This window comes from Nerophis lumbriciformis, linkage group LG01, assembly GCF_033978685.3.
Source record: "Nerophis lumbriciformis linkage group LG01, RoL_Nlum_v2.1, whole genome shotgun sequence".
Taxonomy (NCBI): Eukaryota; Metazoa; Chordata; class Actinopteri; order Syngnathiformes; family Syngnathidae; genus Nerophis; species Nerophis lumbriciformis.
The window spans coordinates 28,201,539-28,228,349 of NC_084548.2; the positions used below are offsets into that span (position 1 = coordinate 28,201,539).

The window sequence follows — 26,811 nt, forward strand, 5'->3', positions numbered from 1 at the left end:
ATTAAAATAAACAATGGATGTCGATCATTTTTTCGTATCTTCACACAGGCACTTACTTAAGGATACCACCTTAAAATGTGACAACAAAACAATTATACAAAGCGAGACGGTGAAAAATCTAAAAATAATTTTTGACCCAACTCTCTTGTTTAAGTTGCAAATGAAGACTGTTGCCAAAACAGCCTTCTTTCATCTCCGTAACATCGCTAAAATTGGTCCCATTTTGTCCACCAGCAACGATCATTATTCATGCGTTCTTTACATCTCGTTTCAATTGCTGTAACATATTATTTTTGGTTCTCCCTATGTCTAGCATTAAAATATTACAGTTGGTACAAAATGCGGATGCTAGACTTTTGACAAGAACAAGAACGTTTGATCATATTACGCCTATATTGGCTCACCTGCACTGGCTTCCTGTGCACTTAAAATGCGACTTTAAGGTTTTATTACTTACGTATAACATAATAAATGGTCTAACTCTATCCTATCTTGCAGATTGTATTGTACCATATGTCCCGGCAAGAAATCTGCGTTCAAAGAACTCCGGCTTATTAGTGATTCCCAGAGCCAAAACAAAGTCTGCAGTCTATAGAGCGTTTTCTATTCGGGCTCCAGTACTCTGGAACGCCCGATCGCTAACAGTTAGAGATGCTACCACTGTAGAAGCATTTAAGTCCCATCTTAAAACGTATTTATACACTCTTTTAAACTGACCCCTTTTAAGAACAGTTGATCTGCAGCTTCTCTTTTCTGCTCTAATAATGTACTTGTAGTTTCTTGTAGTTGGTCAGGAAGGAATTTGGTGGGAGATACATTAAAAAATAGAATGTTTGCACCTCCATGTTTGACAGTAGTCATGATGTTGTTGGATTCAGATTCAACATTTCTCAGGAAACAAACAGTCCACTTGATGCCAAACACCTCCATTTTGTTTTCCTGAGACCTCATCACATTCTCCTAGTTGCCTTGTGTGACTCATTCAGGTGTCTGTAAAGCACTTTGAATTGCTTTGTGTGCAAATTGTGCTCTACAAATAAACTTGCATTGCCTTGATTGTCAGACTTGTAGTCCATTCCAGTGTTGTGCAGGTCTACATATGCAATCTCGTCTCTGAGGACCTTTGGTTTTACCCATTGTGGTGTAGAGGTTTGAATGGAAGATGTGTAGCATTATGAATGAAACCTTATTGTAGCTATGTCTAATTGCAAATTAATTTATAATACACAATAATAGGCAGACAAAAAGTTCCACGTGGACATTGTTAGCATCAGTTTATATAAACATAATAAGGTGTGGTATATCACAGGAATTTAAATACACATGCGTCTGTAAATTAGGAAGTAGTTAGTTTAGACCAATTATTGGTGGAATAAACCTTTTATATGCACAGCAACAACGTTCAGTGCTGTCTTTGTTTTCTCCAGCCTTTTCATCTGTTATTTTGTTTTCAGCCTGAGCATGTTTATAGAGAATGTGTGACAAAATTCTACTGGAGCTGTTTATGTGTTTGCTCAAATGTCAGATTATAGCCGGCAGCTAATGCTGAAAACACACGCTTCAAACAGGCTTAGCCCTGATAAGTCATCACCACAGCAAAACAGCCAAGGGTCAAAACGTCAAACAAAGGCCAGAACCACGTCACTAATCATGAGTACGTTTGTGATATGGCGATTACCCTTCATCAGCGGGTAGATACGAATCCTTTTATCATCTACATATGTAAACATATTGACACCTTTTTGGCTGAGTTACAACCTGCTTGATGTAGATTGAGTCTATAAATCCATGTGTTGCATACAAATAAACAGAAAATGATAGAGAAATCCTAACTCAGCTAGACATTTTATAGGATTCCAATCATTCCATCATTCATTTTGTGTGACCTCTAAGGGTTGCTGTAACACAAGACACAAATTAAAGCTACAGAAGATAAAATAAGTCAATACTTTTTAAATAAATGGGTTATACTTGTATAGCGCTTTTCTACCTTCAAGGTACTCACAGCGCTTTGACAGTATTACCACATTCACCCATTCACACACACACACATTCACACACTGATGGCGGAAGCTGCAAGCATGCAAGGCGCTAACCAGCAGCTATCAGGAGCAAGGGGTGAAGTGTCTTGCCCAAGGGTAACCTGTATCGCTGTTGATGAAGTATGCGTTGCATTCGCTCGTGTGTGCGTACAGAAGCAGCACATATCTTGTGACTGGGTCTGAACGATGTTAGAATGGATGAAAAGTGGGCGTGGCGATAGCTCGTAGAATACGTTAAAGGTTAATTTGTTCAACCTTGGCCCGCGGCTTTGTTCAGTTTTAAATTTTGGCCCACTCTGTATTTGAGTTTGACACCCCTGCCTTAGATTGTGTTTATTTCCAAAATGTTCTTTTTTTGGTTCCATTTCCTGTATGTCTCCCTGATTGCTCGTTCCCTCACCTGCCCCTGATTGGCAGCCTAGCCACATCTGGTCATAGTTGACAATTAGGCTGCTATTTATGCTTGTTTCACCCCCCAGTCAGGGCTCGAGGATTGTTTCTTTGTTACTGAATTTTAGCTGCATGTTTTGCGCAAAACTGCTCATCCTGTGTTCAGAATTATGCAATACTTCTCTGTGTCCTGCATCTTCGGGTCACATCCATCGCAACCATGTGAGCTTATGACACTATAGTTAAACATACAAATTCCTTACAACATTAACATAAAAACATGTGATAGGTCAAAAATATAAAATCTTTCAGTAAAAAAAAAACTATTACAATGCCCAATACAACTGTTTTTTCGATGCTCTAAAATCGAGTGAAATTTCTCCAAAGTTAATAATTCAGGTAACCTCAGATCCTTTTGTAAGTCATTCCAAAACAAGGGACCAGCATATCTGAAGGCTTTTTTTTTCTTGCGTCGGCTCTAGGAACCAACAAGATATGAATGTCCTGCGACCATGAGCTGTAACGACTGGAATCTCACAAATAGGTGGGAAACAGCCCAAGAAGAGATTTGTATATAAAACACATCCATCAAGAAAATCTGCGAACAGACAAAGGTGGACAATTTGCTGTTGCATACTAAGTGCAATGGTGGACAAGGTTGCCACAACCAGTAATAAAAGGTAAGGCAAAGTGATATACAGTACAGTACCTAGTGTTTTAAATAAGTGTCGGGTACATACATTAAAAACAAGTATCCTAAATCTAGCAAAGGCATGAAAGTGCATGGTCAGGATCAAGCGTTTCCTAACTAGTTGAGAAAAACTGGACTTGTTTCTAAAGAAAAAAAACGATTTAATTTTAAGTTTTGACAAGTTTTCCTATGTGTTATTTAAAAGACAATTTGTCATCAATAACAATCGACAGGTACTTGTGTGGTGACCATTTTAAGTTCGACCCTATGAGGAGTTGATATTTTTAGAATGTTCAATAGCAGTCGTTTGCCATTTGAGAAAAATATCACCTTAGATTTATTTGCATTGAGCACTCGTCTCAGTTGAGTCAGGTGGGACTGAACAACACCAAAAGCAGACTGCAAGAGCTAAAGGGTTTGCGCCATCATTGGCATGTAACGGTAATTCTTTTTACACTTTGTCAAGAAGTGGGAACTTCTGTATCAAAGAGCGAATGACCATCCTCTTGAGGAGAAGCTGGCAACCATCGTGTGGCGCACAGAGACCAGATCAGGTCAGTGTCTTAGTCAGTGAAGCAACCATGCGTAGGTGACCCTATGGGTGAAGTGCCTTGCACAAGGACCCTATGGCGGTGACTGGGATGGAGGAAGTGGGATTACAACCGGGAACCCTCCTGCTAGTGGACAACTGCTCTATACAATGTTAATTTATGTTGATATTGATGTACAAATGAAATACTAAAAAATATAGGCATGTAGAAAATTAATCTGAATTTCATTGGAATGTACAACAAATGTTTTTTGCATCAAAACAATAATGGATGAAGTAATTATTCAGTTGTTATACACTGTGTCCACTGCAGAGGACATGACCTAAAAAACAAATAAACACATTTTCTGACCAAAATCTAACTATTGTTAAATATTTCATGCAATGAAATTAAAATATGTTACTGGGTCTCAGGAGAATGTTTGCAAATTGTGAGTGTGGTTGAGATTCCAGAAGATGGCAGTGTTTCTACACCACTGAATTGAGCCACCGTTCCTGTTTTTGCAAGAACATTTATGACGCACCAAAAGCCATAACATGCACGGTGGCAATAATCAAGCACCAACATTGATGTTGTAACTTGATGTACAGTTTATTGCCAAACACTTGAAATGTGAACGTGTTTTATGCAGGTCTCAAAACACTGCTTATGTAACAATTGAGCATGCACACTCATGTTGCGCCTTGCAAACGCTCAATCATCCAAATACACTTACACAACAAAAAAGTGTACAATCAGTTATCTACGTGTCATATAACACAAAGTATTGTACACAGTTTTGAAAAATAAACGGAATTTTCAACGGGCTGCGGATAATTGTTTCCATGAGGCTCGAAGGGGGGGCGGTGCTTGCCATATTTGAATAGTAGAGTCAGCCAATCAGCGGCCGCAAATTGGATGATGGACAGACACGCCCCCCTATGACTCGCTGTTCCATTCTGTTTTTAGAGCAACGCGTCACATGTTGTTTTTCTCCACAACCGGATCACTTGGACCCTCGTCTTGACCGCGGAAACGTCTGCAATGGACTGAATGACAACACCGTCGCCTTCACAGCTTCTATATTTGATTTTTCCCGGCTCAAATTGAGAACTTTTTGTAGCAGAGAAATGGCGAGTCCTCCGGGGGCGGCGGGACACTTATTATTGAATGGCGTCAAGAAGTGCGGCGACCTGCGAAAACACAAACACGGACACCGGCGCTTTTTCGTGCTGAGAGAGCCAACCGAGAACTCTCCTGCACGACTGGAGTACTACGACAGTGAGAAGAAATGGCGGAGCAAGGGCGCAGCCAAACGGGTGATCGGTTTGGACTCCTGCCTCTGCGTAAACAAGCGGGCGGACGCCAAAAACAAACACCTGATCGCTCTCTACACCAAGGACGAGTACTTTGCTGTGGCTGCAGACAGCGAGCAGGACCAGGAGAGCTGGTACGTGGTTCTGACGGACCTTCTGGCCGAGTGCAGGGTGTACGACAGCCCCGCGTCCACGTCCTCTCTAGTGGGCTTTGAGGAGGCCAGCTATGGACTTGTTGCCCCTGCTGCCTACAAGGAGGTATGGCAGGTCAATTTAAAATCCAGAGGCCTGGGTCAGGTGAAAAATCTCACGGGCGTGTTTAGACTTTGTTTGTCCAGCCGGACAATCAGTTTTGTGAAGCTGAACTCGGAAACGGCGGCGGTCTGTTTACAGCTGATGAACATCAGGAGATGCGGCCACTCGGACAGCTTCTTCTTCATTGAGGTAGGGCGATCAGCAATTACTGGGCCCGGAGAATTCTGGATGCAGGCAGAGGACTCTGTGGTGGCCCAAAACATTCATGAGACCATTTTGGAGGCCATGAAGGAACTCTCTGAGTTTAGGCCCAGGAGCAAAAGTCAGTCGGCCAGCACCACCCCGATCTCTGTGCCCTCACGACGCAACCTCAACAACTTACCTCCAAGTCAGACGGGCCTGGTGAGGCGATCCAGAACTGACAGCATGGCTGCGACGTCCCCAGGGAGGAAGTTTACATCCTGCCGAGTGAGAACCTCCAGCGAAGGAGACGGAAGTGTGCCGTGGCCTGTGTCCACATCAATGCCTGTGACCGCGAGTCCCACCAGTTCAAACTCTGGCGTTCAACTCAGCAGGTCCCACACACTAAGCAGCGGGCGCACTTGCAGGATGCTAGAGTCGTCCTCTAACCTGCATCACAGCCTGTCTGTAGCGATGCCCAACTCCCCTCCTTGTCCCTCAAGCCCCATCAGTGTTTCTCCTGGATATGCTGGGCTCTCCACCCCCGACAAGGCTGGCCGACCCTTCAGCTGCAGCACCTCCATCTCTGGTTCCCTTAGCGACACCACCTTCATACTGTGCGATGATTACAGCTGTAGTCCAGGCGAAGCAAAGTTCCTGCCCTTGTCCTGCACCGATTCCCTGTCCAGCACCCCCCCATCACGCAATGAAGGAGCAGGGCTGGATAAAGCTTACAGGAAGCGAACACACTCCCTCACCACGCCACCCCAGCAAAAGGTGGTTACACCGCTGTCCTCTGCCTCCCTGGATGAGTACATGCTCATGAGGTTGAGCGGCTATGGACACAACACCACCTCACCCAAAGTGAGCTATCCAGAAGATTATGGAGACATAGAGATAGGCTCGTCCAGAAGTTCAAGTAGTAACCTTGGTGACGACGGCTACATGCCCATGACTCCAGGTGTGACGCCGCTATCAGGCAAGGTAGACAACTATGTGCCCATGAGCCCCATGTGTGTCTCTGCTCCAAAGCAGATTGTAAACCCCAGAGTGCATCCTCACGGGGCTGCCAGCAGGGGCTATAAGACCAGCTCCCCCTCCAGCATCTCACTGGAGGACAACGGTTACATGAGAATGTGGTGTGGCTCCAAGTCCTCCATGGACAGCCCAGACAGGCATGGAGAATACATGACCATGTCACCAGGAAACCCCCCTGCACTGCAGACTCCCCCTGATTACTATACAGGTGCAACGGCTGTAGAACCGACATCAGTGAGGGCAGCGTACCAATCCAGCTCCCACACACTCCCTGCTAATGTCCAAGCCTCCAAGAATGATGAGGGAAGCCAGTATGTGTTGATGAGCCCTCAGAGTTCCCTCCGGGGAGGGTCAGATTCAGACTACTATTCTATGATGCAACCTGCTGCAGCCCAAGCTTTGTCACAAAGCCCTTTAACGGCATCCCCAGCAAGACATGACTGGATGGAGAACCGGCCCCACAGAGGGAGACTGGGCAGACCCAACAGGCTTCCCCTTGACACCATCAAGACCCTGCCTAGCATGAATGAGCACCCAGTGCCCGGCAAGCCCAATAGCCCCGGAGAGTACATTAACATCGACTTGGAGAAGAACCGATTCTCTCTGCCTTCAAATGAGTCTGCAGAGGGGAGGCTGTCGACTTTGACTTCAAGCGACGAGTGTTCCAATAGGTGTTGTCTAACTTCTTACAGCAAACTTGAGTTGGCCTCGCACCCGCTAGAGGAGGCTGAAGGTATTGCTGCAGACCACTTGGATACACTCCCAGACTTGTCTATGTGTCCGAGCTCAAAAGAGGATGGGGTGTACCATCTGGACGAGGAGAACAGGCCAAGAGAGAGGAATGATGTTGAAAGTGACTACACTGAAAGGACGTTTGGGATGAACAGCTCATCCCCGCAACTTGTCCCTCAGGGGACAACAAAGTACTGGTATGTGCTTTTTCTTTTTTTTAACAAGAAGTGTTCACTTCCACTCTGTAGCCTGAGAATGTAAACAATATATATAAAGGTGTTACGTAAAGGGTGTCAAATGAGCAGCAAATCAAATCAAAATAAATTGATTCAATGTGAATGAGATCATTCTAATTTGCTCTGTCAGCTGTAACACAAAGCTAGTACGGTAAGTGGATATTTTGTTCAGATAGGAAGGATTTAGATGTTTTCAGTGCAAACGTGTAATGAAGCCTTATTATAAGTTAAATGCAAATATAAAATGTATAATTCAAAATGCCATGTACAAGTCTATCAAACAACAAAGACAAATGGAGTGAAATAGTCAATATAATTATTTACCTTGTAAGCCAGGCAGTTACAATTAATGTACGCAGCACTATTGAATCTTGAGCATTAATCATCACATTTAAAGACTTGCATGCAGTTTGACATGTGCACTTCGGTTAAAGGTTGCGGCTGTGTGACTGCATCATAATCATGCTACTACACATTATACTGCACCTGCATTTTGTGTGTCTGTAAAATGAAATACTTTGAGATTTAATTTACAAAACATAACGTTACCCCAGCCTAAAATATTTCCACATATGTGTACACACGAGTAATGTTTGACAATATTCTATTCTATCCTAAATAAGACATTTAGATTTTTCTGGCGCTGATTGATTGATTGAGAAGTTTATTGACATCTTAAAGAATTTAATCCATGTAATGCTTCAAAAAGGCAATAATAACAATATTCAATAATAACAGATATATCATCTGTAACATGTATATAAAAATATGTAAAAAATTGATACATTATGTACATATACACAGTATACATGTCAGGTGATTTGAAAAACAATATATACAAAAAATGGGGGTGGAGGGTATATACACTATGTACATGACACTATGTACATGATTGTTATCATCATTTTGTAATTGTTGCACTGCTTTGCGTTCTCATCGAGTAAGTTTTCATTCACACAGCTGGTGAAGTTTGTGGTCTCAATATTTGGATTTAATGGAATTAATAACAACATATTCTGTTCTGAATGTTTTTTGTTAGAATTTCCCCAACAAGGCCTTTGTTGAGCTTTTAGCAGATGCTGGTAGATGTAAGATATGGATATAGTGATGCTCAATATTCAGCAATATAGCTAAAATCTTGTTGCCCCCTGTACTATGGGCAGGAAATGTTAAACTGGTATTTATGAGAAGGTTCAAATGTGCTGTAAAATTTGAAAAACACACTGAATATGAATTATAAAGTTCCATCCCTCCATTTCCTACCGCTTGTCTCTTTGAGGGCCGTGGGGGCCTTGAGCCTATCCCGGTTATTTATTAATGAATAAAAGGTTTTAAACATTTAACACTTCAGTTGGGCTTTTTACTGTACAGTAATGATTTTTTCTTTAGTCTTTGCCTTTACCCTCCATAAAGTTTGGTTGAATTTGCTTACCATAAAGAATTTGCTAAGTATAATATTAACATAATTCAGCACACTGATCCAAATAAAGTTTTGCAGAGGTTATAATGTCTTCATGATTCAATTAGTTTTTTTATTTCTTTATTTTCCAGTAGCCAGAGCGGCAGAGAAAGGAGGCATTCGTTGGAGGAGCTGGCAGTCCCTGAAGGCATTGGGGTCTTCCTCCTTGAGGGTGCCTCTTCATCCACACTGAACCCTGTTGGCTCCGCCAAGGTGATTCGCGCCAACCCCCAAGGACGTCGACGCCATAGCTCCGAGACCTTCTCCTCCACGGCCACTGTCACTCCTGTCTTCCCTTCATTTGCTCGCGGGGAGACTGGGAAGAGGCACAGCTCCGTGGAGAACATCTCATCACGAAGCAGTGAGGGCTCGGACGAGGAGTATGGAAGTCCCGTCAACCGCTCAGCTGGTTACCCTCACGGACTCAACTATATTTCCTTGAACCTACTGGATGGCAAATGCGATGAGTTGGTTGGCTTCAAACCAGCAAGCAGCTGCAAAGGCGGCGTTGGTGGATTACACAGCACGCCATATGCCTGCTTGGGCTTCAAGGAGGCTGCAACCACTGCCAAAGGTGAGACGTTTAAACTTTTTTTGGCTCACCTTTTATTACCTACACTTAATCCAAATGCTTTAAATGGGCAGGCCGTAAACTACCATGGAAAGTCTGACGTTTACTGGTAACCAGGTAAACCTTATCCATGAATGTATGTTCTGTGTTCAATAATATATATATATATATATATATATATATATATATATATATATATATATATATATATATATATATATATATATCAGTGTTTCCCCAGAAAATTAGTTACCGTATTTTTCGCACTATAAGGCGCACTGGATTATAAGGCGCACCTTCAATGAATGGCATATTTCAAAACTTTGTTCATATATAAGGCGCACCGGATTATAAGGCGCTAAAGGGAATGTCAACAAAACAGTCAGATAGGTCAGTCAAACTTTATTATTAGATTACAAACCAGCGTTCTGACAACTGTGTTCACTCCCAAAATGAATAAACAACTGTTTTATTATTTTCCCCGAGCTAAAGTCAATGACGTGGTGTTTTGTTTATCTTTTAACAACAGCAAGGTATAACAGTAGTGCAACATTTATATCACATAGTGGAGGGGAACTTTTTCCTGATTCAATAAACACCTAAAAATGAGTGATACTGTTACGGTAATTCAAACGTTAGTGCAATCACCATATAGCAACACTCGAAATAGTGCAGAGCAATAACAATATATCAATAACTCAACGTTGCTCAAACGTTAATGTCACACAACACAACACACAAAATAAACATGTAAAGCTCACTTTATGAAGTTATTCCTCGAATTCTTCTTCTTCAGTGTCCGAATTAAACAGTTGGACGGCTCCGTCTCTTCGAAGTCGTCATTAATCGAGTCAGTGTCGCTGCTGCTCTACTCCCGTGTTCTACTGCGTCACTGATCGTCTTAAGTTTAAACTCTGCATCGTAAGCGTGTCTCTTAATTGGAGCCATTTTGGAGTCTTTACGTAAACAACCAAATGGAAATCAAAACGGCACGCCTCGTGCAGTCATATATCCCAGCATGCACCGCGCGCTTCTTCTTCGGGGGCGGCTGCTTACCGTAGAAGAAGAAGCGCTTCTTCTTCTACGGGGGAAAAAGAAGTTGGCGGCTGCTTACCGTAGTTGCGATTGATTGAAACTTTTACCTGTTGGAGACTCAATATTGGTCCATATATAAGGCGCACTGGATTATAAACTCAGTGGCCTAGTGGTTAGAGTGTCCGTCCTGAGATCGGTAGGTTGGGAGTTCAAATCCCGGCCGAGTCATACCAAAGACTATAAAAATGGGACCCATTACCTCCCTGCTTGGCACTCAGCATCAAGGGTTGGAATTGGGGGTTAAATCACCAAAATGATTCCCGGGCGCAGCCACCGCTGCTGCCCACTGCTCCCCTCACCTCCCAGGTGGTGATCAAGGGTGATGGGTCAAATGCAGAGAATAATTTCGCTACACCTAGTGTGTGTGTGACAATCATTGGTACTTTAACTTTAACTTTAACTTTAAGGCGCACTGTCAGCTTTTGACAAAATTGGAGGTTTTTAGGTGCACCTTTTAGGGCGTCGTTGCCGCCTGCACCTGGGGGGGGCAATCAATTCTGATTACATTGAACACTTTGACTATTAAAAAATAACCAAATAACAATATCTTATACTAAATAAGAATATTCGAGAAATAAAGAAGCCTACATCCGCTCCATTTGGAGAATGGCGATATACGATATATATCTCAATGTTTTTTCCATAAAGTATAAACAAAACACAAAACAGTCCTAGTTACCTGAGATACTAAGTATGTCATTATTAGTAAGTCAATATTTTGACTTACATCGCTTCTCTGATGTCTCCATCATGTTCAGAAGTCTCTTCTTTATCGGGACATCTTCTTCTACTGCATTCAGCAACTTTGTCTCCATTGGAAGTTTTCGTTTTAGTCTGTCGTGCTTGTGGCTGTTGAGTTTTGCCTCGTGAAAAAAAAATCATTTTTGTAAGGATTTTTACAAAATTACATTCAATAATCATGAATACATTATTTGGGATAAACCCACTTTAGCACAGGTGTAAGATAGTGACATGTTATTTACAACATGTCCAATGGCCCTCAACATCGTCGGGAAACAAAGTGTGTCAATAAAGAACTTCGAGGTATTTTAATTTTGACAGAAAAAACAACCATTTAATGCAACTGCAGTTTTGCTTTACTCAATATTATTTATTACAAGAAACTACTCAAAGCATTTTTAATACAACCCTATTTAAATACATCTAAAACAGCTGAACTTTAATATATGCTTGCCATCTTGACTTCTGATTCCAAAGCAAGTATTTTTGTCACACTGTTGTCAAACAATGAAAATTGTGATTCCACATTGTTGAAAGTGGTCATCTGAGAGCATTTGTAATTGCAGTGCAGTTCATATGAAAATGTTTTGATGCCCCATCTATCTGCCTTTTAACAATATTACCTCCTAGCAATGAAGTTAGCGCCCATATACCTGAAGTATCTTTCACCACAGAAGATTGTGGATTGCTCCCATTGGAATCTTGCTGCTCTTGTACATCATTCGGCATATCTTTGTCTGTGACCAGGCTGTTAAGGGTGAATGGAGAATCCCAACTACTGTGAGAGCTTGTGTCAATATCTGATGTTTCTATTCCAAATTGAATGGATGAAGTTGATGGAGAACCGCCCCAGATCTGCTCGCATAGTTGGAAGTACAGCAAAACAACTCTACCGTAACCACTTCTTCCACCTGCGTCGACTGCTTGTCTGTACTTTCCACGAATCACTTTCAGTTTAGTGTTGATAGTTGTTTTTGTGATGTCCTGTTTCCAGTGAGGAAATTCCTCAGGTGTCCCTCCAAGTCCGTGTTGTGAATGATAAGCAAAATTTAAGTGCAGTTCCCCTTTTAAACCAAATCTTACACTACTCAAACAAGTTAAGGAAATTGGGATTTCATGTGAAACATCAGGATGAATGTAAAATGCACTATAACCTGTACTTAAACTTAATTTAAACTCCTCTAAACTTTTGAATGCACATGTCTAAAGGTTAATTCTGTTCAATGGCCTGCCACAAGTAGATTTAATGCTGCGTGTATGTACACCCTCGCTCATGAACACATAACGCACCTAGTCCGCCGGTGAATACGAAGACGAAGCAGAATGGATCATTAGATACTCTTAATGGAAAAAAAGCAACAGGCAACCGTTCTTTTACATTTTTTACCCTACTTTTTAAAGAAACTAATGAATACAAATGACAGAGATAATTCCAAAAAAGTTTCGCTTTTATTTGATGAAAAGTTAGTGTACTGCATACACTGCATCTTACTCTTAGAAAAAATATACTCTTTATAAAGTTTGTTCTTTTTATAACGGATACAAATTGGACTTTGTGTAAAATAATTTAAAACAATTCTGGCATAATTACTGTGATGCTTTTTTTCGAATGTTGATCAATATGCATTGTCCCAATCAAATATAGTTATTCAATATGGAGTTTCCTATGGAAAGCAAAACTTCTGTCGTGAATGAAATACATCTGTAAACAAAAATGTAGTATATCATTGCATGCATATAAATAAACTCCAACATAGTGTGTAAATGTTGGCCCTGCGATGAGATGGCGACTTGTTCAGGGTGTACGCTGCCCTCCGTCCGAGTGCAGCTGAGATAGACTCCAGCCCCCTCTGACCCCAAAAGGGACAAGCGGTAGAAAATGGATGGATTGGAGATTGAGTACAATGATTGAGAGTACAAACTTAAAACTTCTGAAGCATTGAGAGCAAAATGAAGCATTGAGAGGTCTCTAGTATAGTACGCTGAGAAACGCAGGCTTTTCCACTGTTTGGGCACCCCATCTGTAGCGACGTGCAGCACGACCGCTTTAGTGTTCGTTGTCAAGAAGTCACATAAAGTACGACGCTCTTTTTAACTTTTATTGCCAATCTTGCGCTAACAGATTCAATTCTGACACATACTGTTTCTCGTGCGGACACCTCTGTCTACGTCTTTTTCTCTCACACACTGCCTCGTCCTCTGTTATCTTCACCTTTCAGGCGAAATATGTTCATGAACATGGTAACTCTGAACATAGATAACACATGAACATTAAAATCAACGCATCATGTTGTTACAACAGATATTTAACAGTTTTGTTTATTTTCAATTGCACAGCTCTCTGAATGGTCGAATAGCGTTGCAAATTCGCCCGTCGGTGTCCCGACTTGTTCAGGTGTTGCACAGTCCAACTTCACAAACATCTTTTTCTCTGGTTTATGAGTACAACGTCAATTAAGAGTAAACAGATGTTTCAGAATGATTAGTTCCAGTGTTTAAGACTTTGATGTTTCAGTTTTCATTGCTTATTCTTCACAAAAGGTAAATATTGAGTCAACAACATATGTATTCGTGTTTTTTGGTGTTTTGGAAGAGAATTGCAAGTCACGCGCCAGCCTCCGTGGAAAAGCTATAAACAAATAAAGGCACTTTCACTATGTGAAGCGAGAGTATATTTCAGCCATTAGCAATGTTGTGCTATATGTGTGTGAATCTCCCTACAATTTACTGTAGTTGTATACCAGTATATGTAATGTAAATCTTAAGTGACAATACTATTTTATTATATTATTTTCTCAATGTGTAGGAATGGAACATGTGGGTTATTCCAAGTATTACCTCCCAGGTAGTTGAGGCAGCAGAAGGCTGCTGTGAAACGTGACCAGGCTGATAACAGTGAAGTAAACACTGTGAGTGAGCGTGACGTTCCTGATAGTGTAGCATGCAAACACTTTGAAACAGACATTTCAGTTGTTTTTTTTTTATTAGAGCTACAAAATAACATGTAGGCTAATATTCATGGAATGCAAAATACTTTTTTCGATTCAATGTTAAAATGCAAAATAGGTTGTATTTAAATTTAAAGTTTATGTAAATACATTTCTAGAAATAGAAAGCAATAGCCTCCATACTAATAATTCAGAAACTTTAAAGACAGGTTATTTAATGCATTTGATCACCCCTCCACACACCATACAGAGAACAGAAGATACATTTTTGTAAAATAGCACGCTCTCATGTAAATAATTTAAATGATATAGAAAAATGTACTTTTGTTTAATATAAAACAATGCATAGACGTGTTGTATATGAAAAGTATCCTTAAATGGTTTCTGTTGCCCACCGGTACTATGTTAAAAGATAAGATTACTTTGCTGGTATTGTGAAATGTAACCAGTGTTTCCAACCGGTATTAATACATTTGGCACTACCTGTTCAGAATTTGCCATCCATGTTTATGCACGTTTATGTGGAGACTTTTATTTTGAAACCGTTAATACAGAGGCACTCCTACTTTCGGTTTTGCATATGTTACGATCGTAGCTTTCGATCGTGGACAAAAAGTTGTTGCCAATGTGAGTTTCCGAATGCATTAACAAATATACAGTATGTGACGCATTGATGGCTTCTACTGAGTGTGCCTAAGCAACCCAGTGCCACAGATAGATTACAGTTCTGTGGGAAACAATGGTAACTGTGGAGGAGCGATTGCGTTGCAGTCTGCTGTTTGAGTTCGCTTCATCAGCCTAATAGCCCAGCACCTACACACACAAACTCTATGGGCATGTGTGCACACTAAAAGTAAGTGTAGTAACGATCGCATCGCAGCGCGTGCACGTGTGCTGTTTATGTTGGGCTTCCTCAAACTTGTGATGTCATTAAGCTTTAGGCAGTTCCGGCTGTTTTTCAATGGGATCAGCGTCAGCATGTGTCGCACGTCAATACAAACTTTGTGGACCCTTTTCACTGTGATCAATCCTGTTTCCCGGAATATCCCAATCAACAAAACACAGGCCGCAGTACGTCATAAACAGAGTGCGGCTGAATGTTGACATAAAATGAAACCTGACCCTTGGCCTGTGCATTGTGACCGCCCTATGGTTGATGGCGGCAGACAGCGCTTTGAGGGCTGATGTGTAAGCATAAGTAAATATATGTCCTTGAAGGCAGCAACAGAGTGGGTGCGTTGCTATGCAGTCGCCAGGTAACTGTACATTCCTCACAGCTTCATGGTACTTTCACCGAAAGCGCCTTTTATTCAGCACCACATCTTAGGTGGGCAGCGCGGCGGTTATGTTAGTCTATCATGAAGCCCAAATTCTATAAAACCAGAGCATGGAATCTAAATTTAGGTTTGACATCTTGATTTATTACCTGACACAACTTTGTTTTCATTCACTCTCATGTGCATGAATACTTGTTTACACTGTACAAAATCAAAAGTTTGAATTAACTAAGAATTCTCTCTAGTTGACTCAGGGTCAGAATTATACCAAAAAATAGTACAGCGTCCCAATCACAGCATTGTATGTACAGTATGTGTGTTAGCTAACCCTTCTACTCCTGAACCAATTGTCGATATGAAAGGCATCCTTTAAATTACACTACCGTATTTTTCGGAGTATAAGTCGTCACGGAGTATAAGTCGCACCGGCCGAAAATGCAAAATAAAGAAGAGAAAAAAACATATATAAGTCGCACCGGTGTGTGTATAAGTCGCATTTTTTGGGGAAATTTATTTGATAAAACCCAACACCAAGAATAGACATTTGAAAGGCAATTTAAAATAAATAAAGAATAGTGAACAACAGGCTGAATAAGTGTACGTTATATGACGCATAAATAACCAACTGAGAACGTGCCTGGTATGTTAACGTAACATATTATGGTAAGAGTCATTCAAATAACTATAACATATAGAACATGCTATACGTTTACCAAACAATCTGTCACTCCTAATCGCTAAATCCCATGAAATCTTATACGTCTAGTCTCTTACGTGAATGAGATAAATAATATTATTTGATATTTTACGGTAATGTGTTAATCATTTCACACATAAGTCGCTCCTGAGTATAAGTCGCACCCCCGGCCAAACTATGAAAAAAACTGAGACTTATAGTCCGAAAAATACGGTATATATAAAATAGAACACAATTGAATTGCAGCTTGTGTTGGATTGTTTTGCTGCTCGACTGAGGCTTTAGAGTGAATGCATGCATGATGGGACAAGAAGACACGTGCACAACCCCACCCTTCTGCCTCATTAAGTCTTCCACTTGGCAGAAATGAGACGAGCAGAAGTGCGAAGGGCTTCTGCACGGTATTGTTTGTTCTTGAGAAAGAGGCAGGGGGTCCAAGGTTAAAGTGTAGTCACTTGGCCGTGATCATGATTTTTGTGTTCAAGGTTGTCGCTGTCATTAATTACATACAAGAGGTGCGATCACATTCAGTAAATGTCTTTATTACCCATGTAAATGTAGTCACGTTCAAGCAACCCTTCTGTGTGTTGGACTTCTGGATTATTTAGAGCAGGGCTGTCCAAAGTGCGGCTCGGGAGCCATTTGCGGCCCGTGGCTATTTTTCTAAAGGCCTGCGGGACAATCTTTAGCATTCTAATATTAGCACGTTAGCTTTTTTGATCATTTTTGTAAGATATACACCTCAGCGTCAAATAGTTTGTTGAAGAACTATACCTGTTAACATGAATATGCTAGCATTTGATTTTAGCTAATTTTGTAGCCATACACCTCAGCATACTTGGCAACCCTCCCGATTTTCCCGGGAGACTCACAAATTTCAGTGCCCCTCCCGAAAATCTCCCGGGGTAACCATTCTCCCGAATTTCTCCCGATTTCCACCCGGACAACAATATTGGGGGCGTGCCTTAAAGGCACTGCCTTTAGCATCCTCTCTCACCTGAAAAGGAGACTATTATATCGTTTTTTCTTGCCCTGATGTGGGATCTGAGCCGTGGCTTGTGCAGCCCTTTGAGACACTTGTGATTAAGGGCTATATAAATAAACTTTGATTGATTGATTTTTAAAAACTTTTTTAAGTACACACTTCAGAGTAATATATTTTGTTACTGGACACATGATACAGTTAGCAAAAAATTCTAGCATGCTAATGTTAGCATGCTAGAATTTTTTTAAGCTAATTGAGCAGGTACACCCCTCAATTTCGTAATTTGGTATTTCACTAATGCTAACTGTAAGCATGCTGTTGTTTGCTTTGTACTGTTAGCATGCTAGCTTTTTAGCTAATTTTGCTCATAGTTTTTGTTGCGTGGTGCTATCTGTCCAGCGTGCTACCTGTTAGCATTTCAGTTTGGCTTTGGCTCTTCCGTATTCACACAATATTTCTACCGAGATTGCATTTTTTATATCTTTGAAATAAACCTAAATATTGTACAGGTTTTAAAGGTGAAAACTACCAACATGGCATTCTTTGATTTGTCAGTCTGTGGACTTCAGTGGTAAAAGTTTGGGCACCTCTGAGCATTATATTTATGTTGTCAGATCCAAGGTTAAATGTTTGTACCTTTGCACTGATGCAAACACTCCTATTGCAAGCATTTCTCTTGTGCACATTTCAAAACACTCACATACATACTTTACTTTCTCTCGCTTCCCCATCTGGCGCTGTCCCACAAGCCAAAGAGAGCTTGACCATCCACACTATGGAATTCATCTGGAAGATTAGCAGTATTCGTGTCTATCTCCTACTAAATCTCCCATCTGCTTAGACGTCATTCACTTAGTAGAATAGTCAGTGATGTCATTAATGGTCGGCATACTTTGTCGCACACGCACATACTACATTATTGGCTACCCAGGCACAACATCAATATATCCAATAAAAGAGTTGTATCAAAACTGATCCTGCCATTTAAAAGGTCACATTAGTGATGTGAGGATTTTGTTTTGCTGTAGAGAACAAAAGCACAATTTGACATAAATATAGTTTTTATGTGATCGCTCACATAGAGCAGGCATAACACTACAATTAAATGTACACCACAAGAGTGGATAAAAAGAGCACAATGGGGAAAATACATTACCTAGAACAGTGGTTCTTAACCTTGTTGGAGGTACCGAACCCCACCAGTTTCATATGTGCATTCACCGAACCCTTCTTTAGTGAAAAATAAAATTGAGTTTTTTTCAAATTCAAGACAGTTTTATGTTTTTGGTAAAACTTTAGTATGGGGAACATATTCTAAGTAACAAAGACTTCATTTAGAGTTATTTGGACACTAGGGGAACATATTCTAAGTAACAAAGACTAAATTTAGAGTTATTTGGACACTAGGGGAACATATTCTAAGCAACAAAGACTTCATTTAGAGTTATTTGGACACTAGGGGAACATATTCTAAGCAACAAAGACTTAATTTAGAGTTATTTGGACACTAGGGGAACATATTCTAAGTAACAAAGACTTAATTTAGAGTTATTTGGACACTAGGGGAACATATTCTAAGTAACAAAGACTTAATTTAGAGTTATTTGGACACTAGGGGAACATATTCTAAGTAATAAAGACTTAATTTAGAGTTATTTGGTTAGGAGTAGGGTCAGGGTTAGAGTTATAATAAGGCCATACCGAATAAGGCATTAGTAAGTACTTAATAATGACTAGTTAAGAGCCAATATGTTACTAATTTGCATGTTAATAAGCAACTAATTAATGGTGAATATGTTCCCCATACTAAAGTGTTACCATGTTTTTTTTTACTGGTGCACAAAATGAACCATGCATGAACATCACCTTGTTCAAAGAACAAAACCAACACAGTGCATAAACTCACAACAAATTACTCACATGCAAATCAGTCAGCTGTTGCCGTATCCGTAACGCCGATAGGGAGAAGTTTGTATTTACACGATGAGTGGGGTGTGTTTTGACCTCCGCCGAACCCCTCGGGTTCGATCGAACCCAGGTTAAGAACCACTCACCTAGTATCTGTGCAATTTCAGTAGAAATTGCATGTACATGCAGTATGCGCAAACCGCAGAAACGCAGAACTAAAATGCTTGAATGTCCAGGGTGAGTGGAGTGTGTGGATCGAGGAACGATTTGACTCGCCTGAGAAATGTGGGCGTTGTAGAATTAAAAAATCCCCATTCATTTAAATTGGAATTTCCTATAAATTCGAAAAAGCGGGACTTTTGTGAAATATGGGACATAGTACAATTGCCCTGAGTGGGTTGGCATTAGAATTTTGTGAATCGGTCGAAAATTGTGGAAATGGTAACAATTTTCATTAGAGAATAGGTGTAAACCACAGTAATATTGGGAAAACCGATAATTTTTCTGACAAAAAAAAAATAGATGACTTAAATGTCCTGACTAAGAGGAACACTGGTGGTGGAATGCTTGACATAGGATAAAAATGGGGAAGTATTGAAAAGAAAAAAAGAGTAAAAAAGGTGGTATTTAATAGGGAGAATTTTTTGTAATCTGGGTAATTTGAAATGAATGTACAGAGTGAATGGAGTGTGTGGATGGCTGTTGAAACGGTTCGAATCGGGTGAGAAATGTGTGAATTGTGCAAGTTTGAAAATTGGACGTAGTAAAGCAACAAGGTTAGCGGGTATAAACCGTTACTTAGGATTACACTTACATCAGCAACAACTTTTGCACTGATAGATAGATAGATAGTACTTTATTGATTCCTTCAGGAGAGTTCCCTCAGGAAAATTAAATTGATAGAAAGTTACCGATCATAACATAGGGGAAAAAAACGAAAAGAATAAGAGGCAGTTTCAAAGTAAAATTATTCAAAACGGGAGTCTCCGCATAAACGTGCATAAAGATGGAGAATTCCAAACATGTAGCGCCAAATGGACTAGTGTTGGTCCAAATGTATCAGTGGCGGACTTTCTCAAAGAAATAAATGTACAGTATGTGGAACACTGACAAAAAGATAGAGAACTGGAAGTAATCATAAAGTCAAATCGAGCATCTTCCTGTTGTAGCCAATGTGCTTAAAGTAAGGCTAATTGACAAGTGTCTGCCAATGTTCCTCACAATGAAAGTCTGAGACTCTGCAAACAGGAAACACAAGTTGGGAAAAAAAATTAACAATGTGGATGTCGTTTTTTTTACTACAAGGCATTATATTGTTTCACTTAGATATTTTACGTTATCTTATTACAATAAATAGGGCAAAAACACCAAACCACTCCAACTCACCACCACATCATAAACCTAATCACCAAAATGATTCCCGGGCGCGGCCACCGCTGCTGCCCACTGCTCCCCTCACCTCCCAGGGGGTGATCAAGGGTGATGGGTCAAATGCAGAGAATAATCTCGCCACACCTAGTGTGTGTGTGACAATCATTGGTACTTTAACTTTAACTTTAACTTAAATTACATATGCAAATTGTCCAGACATTCATTCATTCATTCATTCATTCATTCATTCATTCTTTCATGCTCTGTACCTGTTGTGTATCCTATGGATTTCAATTTCATTGAATGCCACTATACCTGAAAGGGTATACTATAGAGAAAAAGCATGTTCTTAAAATAAAGTATGTTAATTAAACTTTCCAGTCATGGTGTGGGCGCGTGTGTGTGTGTGTGTGTGTGTGTGTGTGTGTGTGTGTGTGTGTGTGTGTGTGTGTGTGTGTGTGTGTGTGTGTGTGTGTGTGTGTGTGTGTGTGTGTGTGTGTGTGTGTGTGTGTGTGTGTGTGTGTGTGTGTGTGTGTGTGTGTGTGTGTGTGTGTGTGTGTGTGTGTGTGTGTGTGTGTGTGTGTGTGTGTGTGTGTGTGTGTGTGTGTGCGCGCAGTGAGGTAAAAGTAGGCTGGGATGTTCTAGATCGACGTGTTAGCGGCTGGATAAGTGCGTAGCCAGTGTTCCCAGCGTTGTGCCAGCAGCCTCGGCTGCAGATGAGATTACTTGCGGCAGATTAGACAGCAGGCCTTGATCAGATGCTGGCTACAGGGAATCAAAGCATGCCTGAATATAATTTAGTACCGGTATATCACATGGTGTACAATAATAAAATAATGATATTTGATACCCTGCTGATTTTCTATGTAAATATGACCAATACAGAACAACAGTCAGTGTAACACAGTCAAAATGTTAAAAAAAATGGAATAAAGGTTATATATATATATATATATATATATATATATATATATATATATATATATATATATATATATTGCAATGGGTTGTGGGAAGTTAAGTTAAGTTTTAAGTCCCTAAACTTGGGGAATAGTTGGACTAGCGGACACTAAAACAAACACACATACAGGTGAATTGTAGTTACTGCATTGCAATTGCTCTTCCACAGTTACATTCTACAAACTAAAATAGTTCAATACTAATATATAGGAATGGGAATTGATAAGATTTTTCTGAATCCGATTCCACTTTCGATTCTGCTTAACAACTCGGTTCCTTACCAGTTTTCTTATTGATTCTTATATGGGGGGAAAAAAGGGTAGATTTGCATCAATCTTGTTTAGTTTTGAGGTAACATGACCTTACGAAGCCTACAGTGAGATCTCAAGAGGCACATACATAGCTTAGAAGACAAAAAGAAAAAATAACTTTTTTGTAAATAAATATAAGAAATGTATATTCTTCTGTGGAATTTAATCATTTGCAAATTACACAATAATGTACATTTAGTACCATGTGATATTAACTTAATACATGCAGAGTGAGCTATGTCAAGCCTTTAATGGTTATAATTTTGATGACTATGGCTTACAGTTTATAAAACTTTGAATGGAAAATTTCAGAAAATGTAAGGTTTCAAAAACTGTAAGCCATGATGCTCAAAAGGCTAGACATACCTCACTAGGCATGTAATGCGTTAATATCACAGATTAGTTTCACATTTGAAGTTAATTTTTGACATGAATGGACTTTTACACCATGTTCTAATTTTATGAGTCTTACCTGCATAATATAATGTCTGAGAGAAAATCTGGTTGCAGGAAAACATGCAGCTTTTCTCCGACTACAATTGTAAATTCACCTACCGAAAATCAGGAGTATCTACTGTAGAAAATGTGTGCAAGCTTTTGACCACAAACTTAGTAGCTGCTTGGTGACATTTGTCTAGCAGCAGACGTGAATTGGAGCTGCTCGCCTCAGAGCCAGTCAGAATCTCTCTCGTCATGCTCATCTAAATGAGAAGGCATTCGTTCCAATTGAACAAATAGCCCTTACATGATAGGAGGTGTTAGTTAGTACTAAAAATGTGACTTTCATTTATAATTATTGCATGCTGTATTTAAGTGTTGATTGAAATTGAAAGTGGAGTTTAATACTGTTGCGTGATTGGATGTTTGCGTGTCCTTCCCATTACTCAGTGACACTTCCTGTTTCCTGGGTTACCAAAGCGCGAGTGACTTCATGAAATTAATCTTGCGTCATGATTTCTGGTTTCTTCCGACCTAAAAATATAGATATATATATCGGATATTTAATCGAACACATTTTATATTGATATCGATTATGTGTCTATCGCGATATATACTGACATTGTATTATCAGCCCAGCCCTGTTCTGTGCAGTAGTATATACACTTTTAATAAAAAACAAGAAACAAAAAATGTTGATGTTTTTCCTGATCTGCATTTGAGAGTGCACTGATTTAAAGATAATGTATATTGTACATATAAACGGATATAATGAAAGTGGTGTTATGAAGCCGGGTTACGGGTGCCATCTACTGTTGGTAACGACAAGATACGCCGACAGTCCTATTATCATGTGTTTGTGAGCGAGGAGGACACGCCAAATTAAAAAAAGAAATGGATGGCAATTTTTTTTCTTGTGTCTTAAATGCATTTATGGGGTCACTGGTCCTCCTTGGGTGGTTGCCATAGCAACATAGCACCGTGAGAGTGCCCCCTCCCCCATCACTCCACATCCCACATGACATCATTATGAAATTTGCCATCATTTGCGTGCTTGCCCTGCCACACCACTCTTTGCGTCCCCAAAGAGAAACTGAATGTTACTCATCTGTAATGTGTACAGGAAAGTACGTCATTCCATCAACATAAAACTCTGCAAGATAAAGTGTTTGATTTTAATAATGATTGATAATGGTGTCTTTTCTTTTTGTGTCTTTCAGATTGAAATAGACATCTCGGATCAACAAGACACCATTACTGACCACTGACAACCCAAAAGATGACACACACACACACACACACACACACACACACACACACACACACACACACACACACACACACACACACGTGCGTGTCTGTACTTTTTGCTGTGACCCAAATGTGAGCTCGAGCATGCAAGCAAAGGCACCGATATTACTGTATATTTATTTATTAATATATATGTATATATATATATATATATATATATATATATTTTTGTTATGTATGTATGTATATACAGTATATATATATATATGTGTGTGTGTATGTACATATATGTATGTATGTATATGTACATATATGTATGTATGTATATATATTTATGTTTATATACACATATGTATGTATGTATTTATATGTACATATATATATATAATATATATATATATATATATATATATATATATATTAGGGCTGCAACAACTAATCGATTAAAATTGATTATAAAAATAGTTGGCGATTAATTTAGTCATCGATTCGTTGGATGTATGCTATGCGCATGCGCAGAGGATCCTTTTTATTTTTTATTTTTTTTTATAAACCTTTATTTATAAACTGCAACATTTACAAACAGCTGAGAAAAAATTATCAAAATAAGTATGGTGCCAGTATGCTGTTTTTTTCCAATAAAATACTGGAAAGGATAGAAATGACGTTTGTCTCTTTTATCCGATTATTAATCGATTAATCGATGTAATAATCGACAGATTAATCGATTATCAAATTAGTTGTTAGTTGCAGCCCTAATATATATATATATAAATAGGAACACACACACACACACACACACATATATATATATATAACAAATGCACACGTTTTACAGGTTAAGCCTTAACCCGGAAGTGATTAATCTTCATTCATATTTGATAACACAATATTTTATTTTTATTAATCACATGCGTTAGCGCATTAAGGTTGACAGCCCTAATATATATATATATATATATATATATATATATATATATATATATATATATATATATATTTTTTTTTTTTAATCTATATTTCTGTGATGAAAGTTTATCAAAAGTAACTGGAGGAGCGATCGCGCTACAGTACTAGCTCAATCCCTCCAACACACGCACACACTGTGCACGTGCATGTGTGCACCCCAGGGATTACTGTCGAGGAGCGATCGCACCTTGTGCATGCATGTGTTGATAATAAACCCTGCCCCAAAAAGCTGTAACCCTCGAGGGACCACCTCAGGTGTGTGTGTGTGTGTGTTGGTTTAAAGTAGTAAAGTATCAGTCAGTGAACACTGTCCCTGTGAAAGTATAGAAGTATCTACATAGAGATATAACAGGTGTGTTTATTTTGAAGGATTAATAATATCTATGAAGTTGAACCCAATGCCTTAAATGTCTATATTGTTATTTTCTATCAAAGAATAAGAATTTCTATATTGTTATTCTATTGTCAAAGTATTTTATGATACATTATTCAAAAAAATGGAGTAGGTATGTTGTATTAATACTAAAGTATTTTCATGATATGCTATTTATTCTCACAAGTTTATATTTGTGTCAGTCAAAAAATATATTTGTAAATGTGTAAAGTTCTATCCCAATGTTCCGCCTTTTTGCCGACCTCCAGCGCCGCACCCTGATGTGATTGGACGGCATGTACACGTGACAATAGCAGGGACTTGACGGACACTAGCAAGATAAAACATGGAGGATTTCATGGGAATATGAGAACTAAAATAACGTCCAAATGAGATTACATTTGTGGGAATCATCACAAATACTAGCAAATACTAATATTCTTCCTGTACTTAGACCTTTCTTTGTCCAGTCAAAATCAGAATACAATGACTACAGTACAAATGTATGTATAGCACCACATTGGCTCAAAAGGAATTTGTAAGCAAATACACACACTTCAGGGTACTAGACGTTGAAGTCTTAGAACCAGGTTCCACTGTATACGGGTTGGTACGAGTACACACACTTCAGAGTACTAGAAGTTGAGTGCTTAGAATCAGATCCAAGTGTATACGGAGTAGTACAGGTACACACACTTCAAGGTACTAGAAGTTGAAGGCTTAGAATCAGGTCCCAGTGTATACAGGGTAGTACAGGTACACACACTTCAGGGTACTAGAAGTTGAAGGCTTAGAATCAGGTCCCAGTGTATACGGGGTAGTACAGGTACACACACTTCAGGGTACTAGAAGTTCAAGGCTTAGAATCAGGTCCCAGTGTATTACTGACATGGCAGAATGCAAAAACAAGTTTAAAGAGTTCATTGACGTTGGTATTTATGATCTATGCTTATTCATGTGCTGTAAATTGATTAACTGTGCTGAGAGTACAGAGAATGAATAAATATAGATTTTACAACTAGAATATTCCTGTAAAAAAGATTTAGATTTTTTTTGACTGTGTGTTTAATGTTTTCTTTTTCACAATGTAAAATAAAAATATAATACCTGTACATCAATTGCCTTGTTGACAGACTTGCCCTAATGGAATATGCAATGGAGACAATATTATATTATTATTACAATATTGTAGTTTACAACAGCCCAACCAAATGAACATCTTTCTTTGGTTTGCGCTTTCTACATTTTACTTTTTAGTCTGGTGTCCTCGTCTTCCATTGTACATTGATCCATTTACCGGTACATGGATACATTGTGTACATGATCTATTGTACATCCATGTCATGATGGCAACACTGACAACAGCTGATTTGAATGATTTTCATCCTTTCTGGTCGTCAGTTATTGCATTGAATTGTATAAACTGTACAGCAACCCAAACAAATAAATATATTTAAACAAATGCAACTGCCTTTCTTTTTCCCAACATATCCTAATATTCAAACAGTATATGGTATGTTTTTTGTTTGTTTTGCATGTTACATAAATTAACATCAAGTTACTACACAATTCAACCCAGGGCATTCGATCGATCGCAACTGGACTGTTTGGTTTGTCTTTGAAGACGTTTCATCGCTTATCCGAGTAGGTTTCATCAATTTGTGCTCATAGATTTAGATTGGTCGGATCTAGCCCAGTGGCTGGTGCTAAATACCCAAGTATTTATACTCCAAAACCAGGAGGGTGTGCCTGGGCAAGGATGGTTTCGCCCTACCGTAGTGAAAAAAATAACTGTTTCAATGCAAACAAGCAATCCTACTGTCAAAGCCAACAACAGTCGTTGAAGTGTAAATTCCCCTCGTTTGCATTCATTTGGAGGCAAAAAACTGAGAACTCAACTGATAATGAATCACACAATAGATGCGTAAAGAATTTGTCCAGCAGAAATCTTACCCAACCAGAAAAATATGTATTGGCGAAAGGGTTGAACTTTGCCATGACTCCACATCGGGTTCCTACAGTTGATTTGATCACGGAATCAGCCACT

The 26,811-nt window shown here is 39.4% G+C and overlaps 1 protein-coding gene across 2 annotated transcripts; it reads left to right on the forward strand.

Moving 5' to 3' along the window:
- The first annotated feature begins 4,643 nt into the window (after nucleotides 1–4,643).
- Nucleotides 4,644–26,226, forward strand: LOC133618116 (insulin receptor substrate 2-like). Of its 2 annotated transcripts, none has more exons than XM_061978588.2 (3): nucleotides 4,644–7,371; nucleotides 8,962–9,443; nucleotides 23,392–26,226. In XM_061978588.2, exons 1-3 carry the CDS (start codon nucleotides 4,784–4,786, stop codon nucleotides 23,394–23,396), a joined length of 3,075 nt encoding a protein of 1,024 aa, XP_061834572.1. In that variant the 5' UTR covers nucleotides 4,644–4,783; the 3' UTR covers nucleotides 23,397–26,226. The 2 variants fall into 2 exon arrangements, with proteins under 2 accessions (XP_061834572.1, XP_061834579.1); XM_061978595.2 differs by having other exon boundaries at nucleotides 8,965–9,443.
- Nucleotides 26,227–26,811: the final 585 nt, after the last annotated feature.

Coding starts and splice junctions, on each gene's coding strand:
- LOC133618116 (XM_061978588.2), top strand. CDS start 4,784: ATGGCGAGTCCTCCGGGGGCGGCGGGACACTTATTATTGAATGGCGTC. Junction 7,372..8,961: donor CAGGGGACAACAAAGTACTG/GTATGTGCTTTT, acceptor TTTATTTTCCAG/TAGCCAGAGCGGCAGAGAAA.